Below are 15045 nucleotides of genomic sequence, written 5' to 3' on the forward strand. Positions count from 1 at the left end.
CATAGGGTTTTAGTGGTGCGTTGCGCTACAGCACTGGCCTCTCAGGGGCGCCCCAGCTTCCTGTTTTCCTAGAATCCACTTGCCCCGTGCATGCACAGTGCTCCTGCATCCTTGGCGATGCAATAGTTGCTTGCTGGCGATGTTGTGAGGTTGGGGTGTGTGTGTGTGTGTGTGTGTGCGCGCGCGTGCTTCTCTAAACTGGGCGGCTGAGCAAGTGCAGCACATGGCAACCCTTCCCTAGCATGCCCTCTTTGGGAACCGAGGCCTTCTTGGGGATGGGAACGAAACGAAAGGAGGCACACATGAGGCTCCTCCTCCTCCTTTCCCCTGTGCTGCACTCACTCTCTCAGTCATCTGGTCGCTTGCTTTTGCCCTCCTGCTCCTCCCTCTTTCCTAGCTGCTCTCTCCTTCGCTCAGTGCAGCTTGCCTCCCAAGCCTCCTGTGCATGGCCAGAGTGCGGGAGGGGAGCCCTGAAGAGGCGGGTGGGAACGGTTTCGATGGGCATGCTGACCTTCCTAACCCCCACCCTCCTCTCCTCTCCATCAGTGGGTTAAATGCCCTCTCCTTCCTGCTTTCCTCTGTCCCACTTTCTATCCAGTAAAGGAAGGGGTAGGTTTCCCCCACCCCCAGCTCTTGCCTCTCCTTCCCTGTAGTGAAATCTGTGGAATTCCTAAGTTCAGGTCAACAACTTTGGGGTCCGCCCCCCTTAAAAAGGTCGACAACTCTGGAAAGGGGGGGGGGCGCCGGAGGGATCTTTGCACCACGGTTCTGGATATGCTTAAGACGGCCCTGGCATCAAATCTCAAGAAGGGCTTGTTCCCCACAGCAGTGCAGCATTGGAGTCCAAGGCATCCCGCACGCCATCTCTGTGCCAACTTGCCAATATGTTTCTGGCCTTCGTAGCAGCAGCTCATGCAGTTCTGCCTCCTCCCTTCTCCCTTCCAAAGACCCTTGCCAGAAAAACCACGAGACACCTTTCTCCTGTGGGCACAGCCTCCCTCTCCCCTGTAGTCATGGAAGCTGAAATCCTAGACCTTTCTCTGTCCACGGTAACCATGGGAACTGCCCTCTCTGCCCTGATGATGGTTTTCATGGATGGGTTATTGACATGCTTCCAGGACCGTTTTTGTCATTTTTAATGACTTCTTCTATCACAGGTGAGGCCCTGGCCTGGAAACGCAGCTCAGCCTGTTTTTTTTTAGTGGCCTGGAACCTTCCCTTCAATACTCTAAACCAATATTATCTAAATTCTACCATTTGTTAATTTCTAACATTCACCCCTAAATGCTGTTACCCCAGATCTGTAACAACACTGACCTAATATAGTTTTTATTGTACTGACTTTTATTGCTTTTATTGTTCACTGCCCTGGGATTCTAGCACCTAAACATTTACAAAATAAGTGAATATTGGCTGTTTCCATAAGGTGATCCCCTTGGACACCTTAAAAAGCCTTGCAGACAGCTGACAAGAAAGCTTGAAACAGCCAGGCTTGCACATCATGACACTGGTCCATGATAATGATCACAGCAGATTCTGAGTAGCTGCGACAAGCTGTTTCCAAGAATACAGCTCTGTGGTTTCCTCTGGAGACTTTCTGCGGTTTTACACTTAATTTGCTTTTAAGGTGCTATCAGCTGAGGTCTCAGGGCTTGCTTTGGGGTTGGAGGGGGGGGGGGCGGGAAATAACCCATAGCTGTGCAGTCCTTTTTTTCAGAAACGTCCATAATATTGTTTCCATACATGAATGGTTTTTACCTCACAGGCCATCTTGCATGTAATTCCCTTACATTTCAACCTCTGGATTCATGCTACGTTCTCCTCCCTTTTCCTTTCCCTTGCTGCTTAATTCTTTAACAGGTTCAGAGGGAGGTGGAGCAGAGCAGACCCGACCCCAATGGCCACGGAGAAAGTCACTGGTGAAGTGTGAAAGGCGACAAAAAGCAAACTTTAAGAGTTTTTGGTCCATGGTCTCTCCTGGCTTCAGAGGCGCCCATACAGCTCCTTGCCAAGGGTGCAAGGGAGCCTAGGTGTGCCTCTGAACAGGTTCGTGGGAAGTGCAGATAAAGAAATACTTTGCATTCCCTTAAAGGACCAGTGATTTAATTCATTGCAGGCAACCGCCCTCAGGCCAATTCTGCAATTCTAGTGTGGGGGACATACTAAATGGGCTTTTGGGGTCCCCTTCTGTGCTTCTATTAGCTGTAAGATGGGATACAACAGAAAAAAAGACTGCTAACACTGTCAAAATACAGTAAATTAACTGTTTGGTTTCATTATGTAAGCTGAAGATATTTCTAGAAGATGAGCTGAAGTGGGCAAGTCCCCTTGCTGGAGAGGGTGAGGGTGTGTGTGTGTGTGAGAGAGAGAGAAACAGATCAAAAAGACAAAGAGCTGCCAGTCCTGGAGCTGGAAAGACATAGAGGCCTGATTTGCTTTCTTTGAGATTGCAAAGCTGTGGCTTTGGTGCCACCTCCTAGAAAACTAATGGTGAAGCAGGTTCAGTTAAAGCACTGGTGCTGTGAATCTTCCATATGTGTAAATAAACCTCATATCACAGAAAATGCTATCCACCTCCAGTGACACTAATTTCAAGAAATCAAATCCAAGGTTTTCTGTTGGGATGCTCGGAATCTCTTACCACTCAGAGATTCGGATGCACATAACATACCTGCAAGTCAGGTTGATTCTGAAAAGATTTAAGTGATTGATTCACCCCAGAGAAATAACTCTGTGTAGGAAATCTGTACAACTGAATGACTTTTATTGATGAACATAAATCCTTCTAAACTGAAACTAATGCTAACACAAATGTATTCAGGATCAGGAGCATAAATGGTACCTGGGCCTTCATGAGACCAAATGCAAAGGCTTCTCGTTGGTTAATAAATCAAAACCTGGAAAGGGTGCCATCCTATCCACTTTTACTGGGAGAAAATTTGAAAAGTCATAAAGCAGTGAGTGAAGGCACTGAAGAGTAGAACCATGCTCAAGGAAGCTCATGTGTCCATTTCATTTTCAAGACCTGGAATCTAGATGTCTTATTAGGGACCAAGAGGCCTCTGGGATGCAGCATCTGTGGCTTCTAAAGGACCAACACTTGACAGAAACTGTATAGAGAAGTGCAACATTGCCATCTTAAGGTCAGCAATGTAATGTCCAAGGAGATGTTTATTTCAGTATATTGTGATCTGTTTGCTCTTGACTACATCTTCTCTTTCTTCTCAAGACCAGATGCTTCTGCCCTCAGGGCTGACCCAAAATATTATGGTACCTCAGGTTGCAACCCTTATAAGGGAGAAAGCCTCAGTGTAAATTGCTTCTGAATAAACACGCATAGGATCGTGGCTGATGACACACAGTGGATGTGCTGGACCAATGTTTTGCCTCAGTAATGGACTGGATGAGAGCCAATAAACTGAAGCTCAATCCAGATAAGACTGAAGTGGACAGTTCCCTAGACTTGATGGGAGGTTGCTGCTCTTGATAGGGTTACACTGCCATACCCTCCAACATTTCTCCAATGAAAATAGGGACGTCCTGTTCCATAATGATACTTTTACTATTTATACCCCACACGTCTTATTGGGTTGCCCCAGCCACCCTGGGCAGCTTCCAGAAAAATATAATAAAATATATAATATAGAAAAATATAATAAAATATTATACATTAAAAAACCCCTTCTTTATACATAATTGCCTTCAGGCGGCTTGGGAGTCGAATACCTCCATACCCTCCAACATTTCTCCAATGCAAATAGGGACATCCAACCATACCCCCAACATTTCTCCAACGAAAATAATAATAATAATAATAATAATAATAATAATAATAATAATAATTTATTTATACCCCACCCTTCCAAGTTCAGAAAATTGGGCTCAGGGCAGCTAACAACAAATTTAAAACACTTAATTGATGTTACAAAAAAATAGCATTAAAATACGGTATAAAATGTGAATAACAATAAAATAAAAAATCAATTTAGAGGGGAAATCCATTCAATAAACATTAGATGATCACCAGGGCTAGCTGCCTAAATTAGTCCTATTTGGGCCAGCAAGGAGACCAGGGGAGAATTACTGGTAGCTGTGGGATCCCAGAGCGGGTAATCTTCATAAAAAGGGGAGGGGGAAGGAAGAAAAGGGAACAAAAGATCAGGCTAAGTTCAAATTGAAAGCCAGGTGGAATAGTTCTGTCTTACAGGCCCTGCGGAAGGAAGTTAAATACTGCATGGCCCTGGTCTCATGGGACAGAGCATTCCACCAGGTCGGAGCCATCACTGAGAAGGCCCTGGCCCTGGTGAAGGATAATCTAACTTCCTTAGGGCCTGGGACCTCTAAACTATGATTATTCATGGACCTTAAGGTCCTCTGGAGAGGCGGTCCCATAAATACGAGGGCCCTAAGCCACAAAATAGGGACACCTTAAGGAAAGGAAAAGCGGGACATTCTGGGATCAAATCAGAAACCAGGACGACTTCTCTAAATCAGGGACATCCCTGGAAAATAGGGACCCATGGAGGGTCTGCACTCCCTGTGAATGAGTGGGTATGTAGCTTGGGGGTTACTTCTAGGTCCTTTGCTGTCGCTTGAGGCTCAGGTGGCCTCGGTGGCCTCAGCTTTGGCTGGTGGCCCTGTTGCTACCTGGACAGGGATAGTCTAACTTCTGTTGCCTATGCTCTGGTAACCTCTAAGTTAGATTACTGCAACCCATTATACATGAGGCTGCCTCCAAAGATGATTGGGAAACTTCAGCTGTTGTAGAATGCAGCAGGCAGCTTGAACACACTGTATAATGTGATTCCTGGCCCAACAGCTCCGGACCACAATACCTCAAGGACCACCTCTCCCCATATGAACCAGCCTGGACCCTACATTCATCATCCAAGGCCCTTCTTTGTGTGACTCCTCCATGAGAGGTCCAGAGGGTGGCAACACAAGAATGGGCCTTTTCTGCAGTGGCTCCCCGTCTGTAGAATGTTCTCCCCAGGGAGGTTCGCCTGCCAACATCATTATATATCTTTAGGGGCCAAGCAAAAACTCTATAAACAGGTCTTTGGCCTTTGATTGTCTGTCGCCTTTAGAAGTGGGCGGGATGTTTTTAATGGGTTTCTCTTCCCTCTTGGTTGTAATGTATCCATGTGGAGTTTATATGGGGTCTGTTTGGTTGGTTGTAAGTTACTTTGGGTTGCCCTGGGCAAGAGAAAGCAACTGACAAATTTAATAAACTATGAATAAATTAATATGTTTAAATAGTGTATGATCACTTTTTGTATGATCCTCATTATTTATTTTATAGCCTTTAGACCATGAACAAGCATGGGGAAATCAAAGAGAAATGATTAAACTGGAAGAGTCTAAAACATTACATCTGGTCTCATATATGTGTAAGGTGTTGGTGCTGGCGGAAGAGGGAACAGCACCCAAAATCCTGGGAAGGTGAGAGCAGAGTTCTCCTTAGTGAGTCCTTCCAAACGGATCCCTAATGCCCCAGAGCACAGATGCCTTTGACAGATCAAGTTCATAAAAAGTGTGGCAACACCTGCACTTTGGAGCTTCCTGCCTAATGAAATCAAGTTGCCGCCTTCATGGTACTCTTTACGTTTATGTTTAGAGAAGCCTATGCAGATGCTTAGAAAGTTGAGGTAATTCTAATCTGTATTTTAACTTTTGTATGTTTTAAAGTATGGTTGTGAATTTCCCCTGATTTTATTGTTTGATCTTTTTTGTAAACTGCTTTGAACTTTGTTACAATCAAATGGTGTATACATTTAATGAAATAAATACAAATCGTAAATAAAAGTGATAAAATAGAACTGTGTCCTTTCAAAGGCATTGGGGTTGTGCTTGACCAGGAATCAGACTGATGATATGCCTCCGAAAGTGCAAAATTCCCAATGTGACTGTACCAGCTTGAGGGGAAAAATCTGACAGCTCTTCCAGCCACTTGAAACAGTCATCCAACAGCCACCAGGAGCAGCGCTATTTAATATTTTAAACGCTATTACATTTTAAGTGTTAGTTAATATTTACATTTTTGTAAGTTGCTTTGAGAGTGCTTTTCTTGCTCCGTATAACAACAAATAAATTAATAATACATTACAGTATTAGCAGGGCCAGCCCACCCATAAAACCACTTGAGGCAATTGCCTTAAGCGGCAGGATCCATGAGGCAACAGATCCTTATGTTGATGTTACTCCCCCCCTTGTTCCTAATGTAGATCTCCCCTCACCCCTTTTTGCTGCGGTGGCGAGGGGAATGCCATTTTGGGGTCCAAGATGCCTTGGGCCGGCCCTGCTCTTAGGGAGGCACAATGCGCAAGGACTGGCTGCAATTAAAGAAGCTCAGGCTACGACCATTTCGCGGCGCCTTCCGCCAGGTGGCGCTGCAGCCCCCGCAAGCGAGACTCCTCCGCCAGATCCTTGCGCGAAGGCGTCGCGTGCCCGACCTGTGCGTGTGCGAGCGGCTCGCGGGCGACTCCGAGCGTGCGTGGTGACGTGTTGGTCCCCTTGGCCCCGCCCCTTGCTGAAGCGCGGCGGCCGCAGTCTTGGCGGTTGCAGAGGGAGGTCGCGGCGGAGCCGGTGAGAAGCAGCAGCTGCCTTCGGCCTCGGCGCCCGGACGCTTCCGCGCTCGCCCTCACGATGTCTTCTGTGCCGGACGCCGCCGCCGGCGACGAGCTGAAGCAGACGAAGGAGATGGAGGACGCCGAGAAGTACTCCTTCATGTCCACGCTCACCAAGGCGCCCAAGAAGGTGCGGGCCGGTGGCCGGGGGAGCGGGGAGCTCGGGGGGCGCTGGCGGGGCGGGGCGGCAGCGACGGGGCTCGGCGCCTCAGGCCCTCCGGCGGGAGAGGAGCCGGGGCTTGAGCCCTCCACCCCTGAAAGTCGCGCCCTATGAGTGGGGGAAAGCTTTTCCTTCCCCTTGACCCCTGACGCGCTTGCAGGTTCAGCGGGCGCTCTGCACATGCCCAGGGGAACTCTTTTCTGCGTCGGCGTTTCTCGTGTCCCGGCGCTGAGACCTGACCCTGGAAACTGGTTCCGGGGCTTAAGGCATGTAGACGTGACCCCCTCCGGCAGGGAGCGGGGACTGGGGAAGAGGAGGAAATAGGGGGGAAACTCCAGGAGGAGGAGATGTGGAGGAGTCTGGAGCTGTGGTTCAGCTGTGGCAGCTCTGGGCAGCTGTAAGAACTGGGAAGGAAGGTCCTTTAGGACACGGATCCTCAGCTTGGCAGGCCTGGGCGGTGTTCGTGCGAACACTTTTCTTTGCAGCTGAAAGGCTGGACCGTCTGCCTCGAAGGTCTCTATCCCCATGTCTGCCAGTGGAAAGCATTTCCGTCTAGCAGTCGCAGAGGAGATTGGACTCTGCTTTCCTCCATCCACCTGGCTAGCTAGGAACAGTGTGGAGCCCAGCATGCATATGTGATATCTGACTGCTGTCTGTCAAGACTGCCCCTGGGAACCGGGTGCAATGGATGCTGTGCAAGCTAAAAGTGGCCTGTAGCTTTTTCCATATCATTATGTCTCTCTCTTTCACAAGTCCTAGTATATTCTTCCAGTATATTATCGGTCCTAGCATAGCAGTACAGGCTTAATCCAGGCAGTCTTGTGGGAGCTCCCACAAGAGTTATTGCTTGACTTGTGCGAATGTACCTTCAGATAGAGGCATGGTGTCTTGTGCTACCTGGAATATGCTCTCAACTTTTTGTTCGTCATTGAGAATGTCAATCCAGAGATCAGAAAACGCCTTCGTGCTATTCCTAAGTGCTGTTTAGTGGGAAGGGCTATTTTTGCTTTGTATTCCTACCTGGTTTAGGATTTTCAAAAACCATCTTCCTGCAGCCTCAGTGATTGTAACTGTTAGTAATCATTGCTGTTAGTGGAGCTGTAACTGTGAACTCTTCAGTTATGCATGGGCAGATATAGCCAGAATTCTCGGCTTAGATTTCCTGTAGGAAGTCCTTCTGGGCTGAACATTGCGTTCTCCCTAGCTTTGTGTTGCATGGCTCTGAACTTAAACCTGAATGGAGTATGGCGCAAAAGCTTTTCCTGGGAGAATGGGCATTTTCCTTTTGATGGCTGAACTGAAGCAGAATTAAACTTGTAAAGAAAGTTTATTTCCTTAAACTCACATTTGAAACCTTTTGTGAAACCTTTTGTACAGCCCAACCTTTCAATGACTAGCAGAAACATTTTGGTGCTAGCTGGAAAATCAAACTTCATGCTTAGCAGGTGCCCAAGGACCACGCCTATAACATTCCAGTTTGCTCCACCTGAATATAATGCAAAACCACTAGTTCCACCTTAGAAAGTGAAATTTGAGAAACTAGAGATGTTATTCCTTTTGGCTTTGGCAAATTCTAAGTTACAAAATAATCACAAGTGTGTTAATAAAAATATACATACATACATATTTTGCTGTGCCCATGAACTCCAGCAGGAAGCATTCCTGTCCTCCAAAATCAACTGTCAGAAAAGGGATATGGTCACCTATTCCAGACACACATCATCTCTGATAATGTTTCTGTAATTTGTGTGGAGTTGGTGGTTGGGGTACCTATCAGGACTGTTTCTGTGACCTTGTACTTTTGATGATCCAAACATGGATGGAGAACTGCATATATTAGGTTGGCAGAGGGAGGACGACCTCAGGTGGCAGATGCTGGGGGGATGGTGTCAGCAGCCCTCCAGTTGTACCCTTTTGTTGGAGGACAAAGCTGTAGGTGCCACATGAACTTAACTACACCTTCTAAACTAACCTGCTATCCTCGGCTGTGGTCGATGATGCTGTCCTGTCCCTAGCCAATCTGTTCAGTTTCTGTACATGAAATGAGGCTGGGGCAGGGGCCTTGCCCTTAAGGTAACTTGGGCCAGCCCTGGACACACGGTCCCTCTGATCTGAGATCTCAGATTATGGAAAAGACATTCAAACCTACCTCATGAGTGTTCCCCCATTAAAAAGTGCTGTGAAGGGGTTGGCATCAATGCTATACTAGGCATGGCCAAACTTGGCCCTCTAGATGTTTTTGGACTACAATTCCCATCATCCCTGACCACTGGTCCTGTTAGCTAGGGATGATGGGAGTTGTAGTCCCAAAACATCTAGAGGGCCAAGTTTGGCCATGCCTGCGTAAACATTCTTTATCCAGATATAGTTATGCCATTGGTATACACTATTACAGCCAGTTTGCTTATTTGAGTGTATTTAGTACTGCATTGTATTGTATTTAGTTATATATGTGTGGCCTCAATATCCCATTGAAGTATAACGTGCTATGTTGTTGGTTTGAGTGGTTTAGAAGAACACTGCAGGGAAAGAAGTTCTCAAATTTCTGGTTGCAAATAGTTGCTCTTTAAAGTTGCTTTAACTTTAAGCCTGTATTTAACTCCAATGTCGCCATTTGTGCTACTTATATGGGTCTCAAGAACAGTTTGATTAAAATATTGCTTAGAGAAATATAGAATGTGCAGCTAATGTCTGAGACTCATAAATCAGAAAAGACCGTTAAATCTTGGTTGATTTGGACATAAATTAATGTTTTCAGCTACCGTTTATTCAAATCTTATCCAATATGTAATGTTAATAGTGGAGTTCCTGTTACACAGTTTCCTTATCAATGTTTTTAAATGTAACAGAAAGGAGGTTTAATTGGATCTGTGAATTTCTTTGCCCTCATCTATTCCCAGAACCTTGTCTGTTTATTTAAGAAGGTGTACATAAGGTATCTTTTTAAGTTTAAGCATAGTTTATTTATATGCCATTTCCCCACTGTAAACATATGCCCAAAGTGGTCTGCAATTTGAAAACAGTTTATTAGAAAACATATCAGGAAAACTAAAAGCAGTTAATTAACCTGATAAGTTAGTGTTGCAATAGAATAGTCTAGACTTAATTTTGATATTGCCCTGTATATACGTATTTACAGGCTAGTAATAATAGGACTAACCAGTGCTAGTAGTTATAGTCTTGCTGCCCTCCCAAGGGGCCACAGCAGCCTGGCTTAAATACGATTCAGAGTGGGTGGGGCTGTGTTCCCCCCACCCCCACCAAATGGTTCAAAGTCAGCTTGGCCACCTCTCCTCCAGAGGACTCTGGCATCACTAAAAGGGACTTACTGGGAGAGTATCAGTGATGTAACACCTCTTGCCAAGCCTTCCAGGTGTTCCAGTTGCTAGCATTGCTCCTACTGTGATTGTTGTGACTATTGTGTCACCTAATTTGTGTCGATTGGCATCAGGATGGATTATTGCCCATACATTGTTAGCCTGCCCAGAGGATCAGTGATGACTACAGCTAGGATGTCGGATTGGTGGTATGGATGGCCCTTTCTTTATTTTCAAAAGACTCATTTAAGGGGGTTTGTCCATGTTCAGGGAATGGCCGTTTCGTGGGTGCAATGCTCTGTAGTAGGCAAGAGTTTTTGCTTCTGACTCCTTTGAACTCTGCTTTTATGAATTTAAATGAGTGAAAACTAGTGCTCAAATTATATTTTGCTTTTCATAAAATAAATAAGCCAAGACTTACGGGTGCAGGCCACTTAAACTGCCAAGGGTGTAATTGAGAAGACTTGTTTAGCCAATGGGCTAAGGCACACTTTTTAATATTACAGCAGTTAGAATGCTAATAGTATAGTGCTGCAGCTTTACCATAATACAGCTCGAGTTCCTACATACAGACTGAGGAGATAGGGTAGTATCTTAGTCACTATAAGTCTACAGCAAAGTACAACAACACCCCCCACCCCCATTAAAAGAGAGTTCCTGGGTTGCTATGGATGCCACAAAGCTCCCTCATGGCTGCTTTGATAGATTCAAGAAGAATATGTTCTTGCATTTCTTTCTATCTCCTCTCTCCATCTTCCTAACAGCTGGTCAAAGAAAGTAGAAGGTCAAGCATATTTTGCTCTTCCACCCATACCAAATATAGGATTGTTTCCTTTCATTGTACTGTCATATTCTAGCACTCCTATATAATCCGTTAAAATGCTTCAAGCTGTGGCCTATTCCCCCGCCTCAAAGCTCTTACCACCACAGTGCTAAAATCTCCCCTTGAGTCTTTGTACATTCATATCATGAATAACTCCTTCTTCAGGTATTTACAAGTGGCTCATAGATCTTCTTAGTTGCATCAATATTAATCAATCCCTCTATGCAAAATTGTTTCATTGTTTGCTTTTTTAAAAAAACAACCTTACCACCGTCAGCCTGGATAGCTCAGTTGGTTAGAGCAGTGTTTCCCAACCTTGTGCCTCCAGCTGTTTTTGAACTACAACTCCCATCATCCCTGACTAGCAAGACCAGTGGCAAGGGATGATGGGAATTGTAGTCCAAAAACAGCTGGAGGCACAAGGTTGGGAAACACTGGGTTAGAGCATGGTGCTGATAAAGCCAAGGTTGCAAGTTTGATCTCTGTATGGGACATCTGCAGGGGGTTGGACTAGATGATCCTCAGGGTCTCTTCCATCTCTACAACTCTGTGATTAGGACACAGGGTTGTGTTTTACTGTCTTACTCAGAGTAGACCCATTGAAGTTAATAAACCTAAGTTAGTCATGTCCATTAATTTAAGTAGGTCTAGCGTTGAATACTAGGTAAAGGTACCCCTGCCCATACGGGCCAGTCTTGACAGACTCTGGGGTTGTGCGCCCATCTCACTTAAGAGGCCAGGGGCCAGCGCTGTCCGGAGACACTTCCGGGTCACGTGGCCAGCGTGACATCGCTGCTCTGGCGAGCCAGAGTCGCACACGGAAACGCCGTTTACCTTCCCGCTGGTAAGCGGTCCCTATTTATCTACTTGCACCCGGAGGTGCTTTCGAACTGCTAGGTTGGCAGGCGCTGGGACCGAGCAGCGGGAGCACACCCCGCTGCAGGGATTCGAACCGCCGACCTTTCGATCGGCAAGTCCTAGGCGCTGAGGCTTTAACCCACAGCGCCACCTGCGTCCCCTAGCGTTGAATACTAATCACAGCTAAAAAAAAAAAAAATGTTAATAGCATGTAAAAAAAAGAAAACAAAGAGAGGTTAGGAGTTATAAAACAGAGATTAACGTTCAAAAACAGCTTTAAGTTTTAGTCACTCCTTGGATTTCCCCCCCCCCCAAAAAAAAATCGTGCCACTCATGTAGGTAGCAGACTGAGGCAAGTGGAGTCATGTATTCCCACTCTACAGAATCCCTTCCAGTGACAACATATTAACAAGTATAAAAAAGTGTTACTCTTCCTCTCTGCCTACTTCTTTTTTGTGCTTCTCAGCAATCAGTATTTCTGCTTCTCAGCTTCATTGCTCATTGTAGCTCCCTCCAGTACGTTCCTTATGCTTACATATACACATTGGACTGACACTTTCCGTAGTGATGTGTTTTTTTTCTGCTTTACAATTGTATACTGTCAATTTTGTAAATATCCTTTTGGGTTTCAGAATCTTAGGTGAAGAATTTTAGCAGCAAGATTGCTATAGGCACAAAGATGGAAAGATACAGCCCTACCTACTATAAATGAATGGTTGATAAAATTATTGGACTTAACTGAGATGGCAAAATTAATGTGTTTAATTAGAGAAAAATCATTATTGACGTTTATTAAGGATTGGAAACTTCTTATGGACTTTTTGCATGCAAGAGAAAATGAACTTATAATATCTCGATCTGAAGATTGGAAAAATTAGCTAATAGAAAATAGACTAGGTAAAGGGACCCCTGATATTATATTAATATTAAGATATTAATAAAAAAAGAATTTTATATGCTGGTTAATTTATCCTAAATGGTATTTCTCTAGTGCTATATGTGCACTACAACTGCAACAGAAAACTCAAACTGTTTTTCTTATTTTTCTTAAACGAACAATAAGAAATTAGAAAATGTACAGTTTGCTGTGCTGAATAATCAGGAATCAGAATGTGACAATGCATATTTGTATATTTCCCTGTTCCTTCCTATTTTTCTAGCATACGTTCCATACATGATTTGTCAAAGTCACAATTCTGCAGAAATATTGCAGTTTGAATAAATTGCATGTATTTATTTTGCATAAATTTACAGAATTCAAGCTCCGATGTCTTCTCCACATTAATACAGAACATGGATATATTTTGTATAACACAGTCCACTTAACACAAGAATCTCCTTCCTTTTTCCTTCCCTGCATGAATGGATATGAAAAATCATCTTTTTTCAAATCTACATATGCCATCTTGAGAAACAGTTAATTTCCTCTTAACATGCAATCAACTTCTCCAGTTTTCATTGGTTCTTGACCAATAGCTTATTTATATCTTGACTAGAAACAATATTCTCAGCCAAATTGCTTGGGAAAAGATTTCCCCCCTGCCTTAGTTTGGACAAACCCTATACAGTGGTACCTCAGGTTAAGAACTTAATTCGTTCTTAACCTGAAACTGTTCTTAACCTGAGGTACCACTTTAGCTAATGGGGCCTCCTGCTGCCGCTGTGCCACTGCCGCACAATTTCTGTTCTCATCCTGAAGCAAAGTTCTTAACCTGAGGTACTATTTCTGGGTTGGCAGAGTCTGTAACCTGAAGCGTCTGTAACTTGAGGTACCACTGTATGCCCATTGTTTCCCAATCCTACATTGCCTTTCTTTCTTTTTTTAATTCTTTTTATTAATTTTCAGTAACCAAACCAAAAAACAACAATGAATAAACACACCAAAGAAAATCCTACATTGCCTTTCAATTATATCTAAGAAGTAGCTGTGCTAGTGTTGCCCATGAGATTGCTGCTCACCCCTGCAGACCCACATTGATTTCTGACTATTCATTTTCATTTTTGTTATGCATAGAAATTGTTGCCCAGAACGTCTTTCAGTGTGTATGGGTCTCTAGTTTTCCTGGTCCTAATCTCTCAGCACATTTTTTGTGTGTGTTCAACATTGTTTGGTTCTAAGCAGTGCTTTTTTTTTTTCTTAAAAAAATGTTTGGGGGTACTCTCATCTTGACTCAAGAAAAATCACCATTTTATAGTTCAAATTGGGAAAAATAAATACAGTGAAAGGACAAAAGTACAACGATTCACAAAATGTTTAGGGGTATGCGTCCCCCCAGAAAAAAAGCACTGGTTCTGTGTCTTTCAGAATTGGCCGAAAGCTGCTGCTGACAGGGTTGTTCATCCTAGAAGATAGCTAGGCAACCTTTAGAAGTAGCATTGTAGAATACAGTGGTACCTTGGGTTACAAACACTTCAGGTTACAAACTCCACTAGCCCAGAAGTAGTACCTCAGGTTGAGAACTTTGCCCCAGGATAGCTGTTAGAAAGGGAAAGACCTACTATGCTCCCCTATCAACTTCCTGATAGCGCACCCTGACATACGGTAGATAATCCAAGGAGTTCTACAGGTGGACAGATGTGCAGACTTAAAATGGACTTACTAGAACTTGAGTTGATAATAGTCATTCAACATCCCTTAATAGAAGAAAGTTTTGTCATTCAGATTCTTTGGAGCAACTCTGATTGGTTTCCCAAGAGTCTCATTATGATAAGTGCTTCAGTTGTTGATGAAATGATCAGCTCTAGAAATTCTCAAGTTTGCATATCTCCTTCTCATTGTTGTTGTGTGTCCTCATAGCAACAATGGAGATGTGATTATTTTGCCGGTTGTGAAATCTGTGAAAGACATATTGGGGGATGCTGAAGGGCTGTAGATTTTTAAACAGCCTTATAAATTTTTCTCCCCCCCCCACCCCAATTTTGCATTATAGAGTAGGTTCTAATGCTCCCTTTGGGCAGCATTAGAATCATTTTGGGGGGTTCCAGTTTGTGTAAACTTAGAGATCCTTTCCTGATTTATTCTGAATATTGCTATGGTAGCTGCCTCACAGAGTGTGGTTGGAACATAGCAATCTTGTTTATGCATATGGAAATTCTAGTTGTAAATTATTTGTGATCTATTCAGTAACCAAACAGGAACATGACAACAACAAAAATAAACTACTAGGTGTTCTTGGGATCCAGTAGCTCAAAATAGTTTTGTCTGATTTGAGAGACCCCCTTACACTGGCAGTATACTCCTCAGGTGGATAATCTATTGTA

General features: G+C 44.2%; 1 protein-coding gene across 3 annotated transcripts in view; it reads left to right on the forward strand.

The window, feature by feature from the left end:
- Positions 1–6524: 6524 nt before the first annotated feature.
- AHCYL1 (adenosylhomocysteinase like 1) overlaps positions 6525–15045 on the forward strand; it is a gene marked incomplete at its 3' end in the record, with an annotated part of 49525 nt that continues 41004 nt past the window's right edge. For all 3 annotated transcript variants that reach the window (XR_013840396.1, XM_079982545.1, XM_079982546.1), the window contains exon 1: positions 6525–6756. Coding sequence is in view for 2 of the 3 variants with exons in the window: in XM_079982545.1 (XP_079838671.1) it covers positions 6646–6756 (111 nt within the window). The remainder of the gene's footprint in view (positions 6757–15045) is intronic.

This window comes from Podarcis cretensis (assembly GCF_951804945.1).
Source record: "Podarcis cretensis genome assembly, chromosome: 6".
NCBI lineage: Eukaryota > Metazoa > Chordata > Lepidosauria > Squamata > Lacertidae > Podarcis > Podarcis cretensis.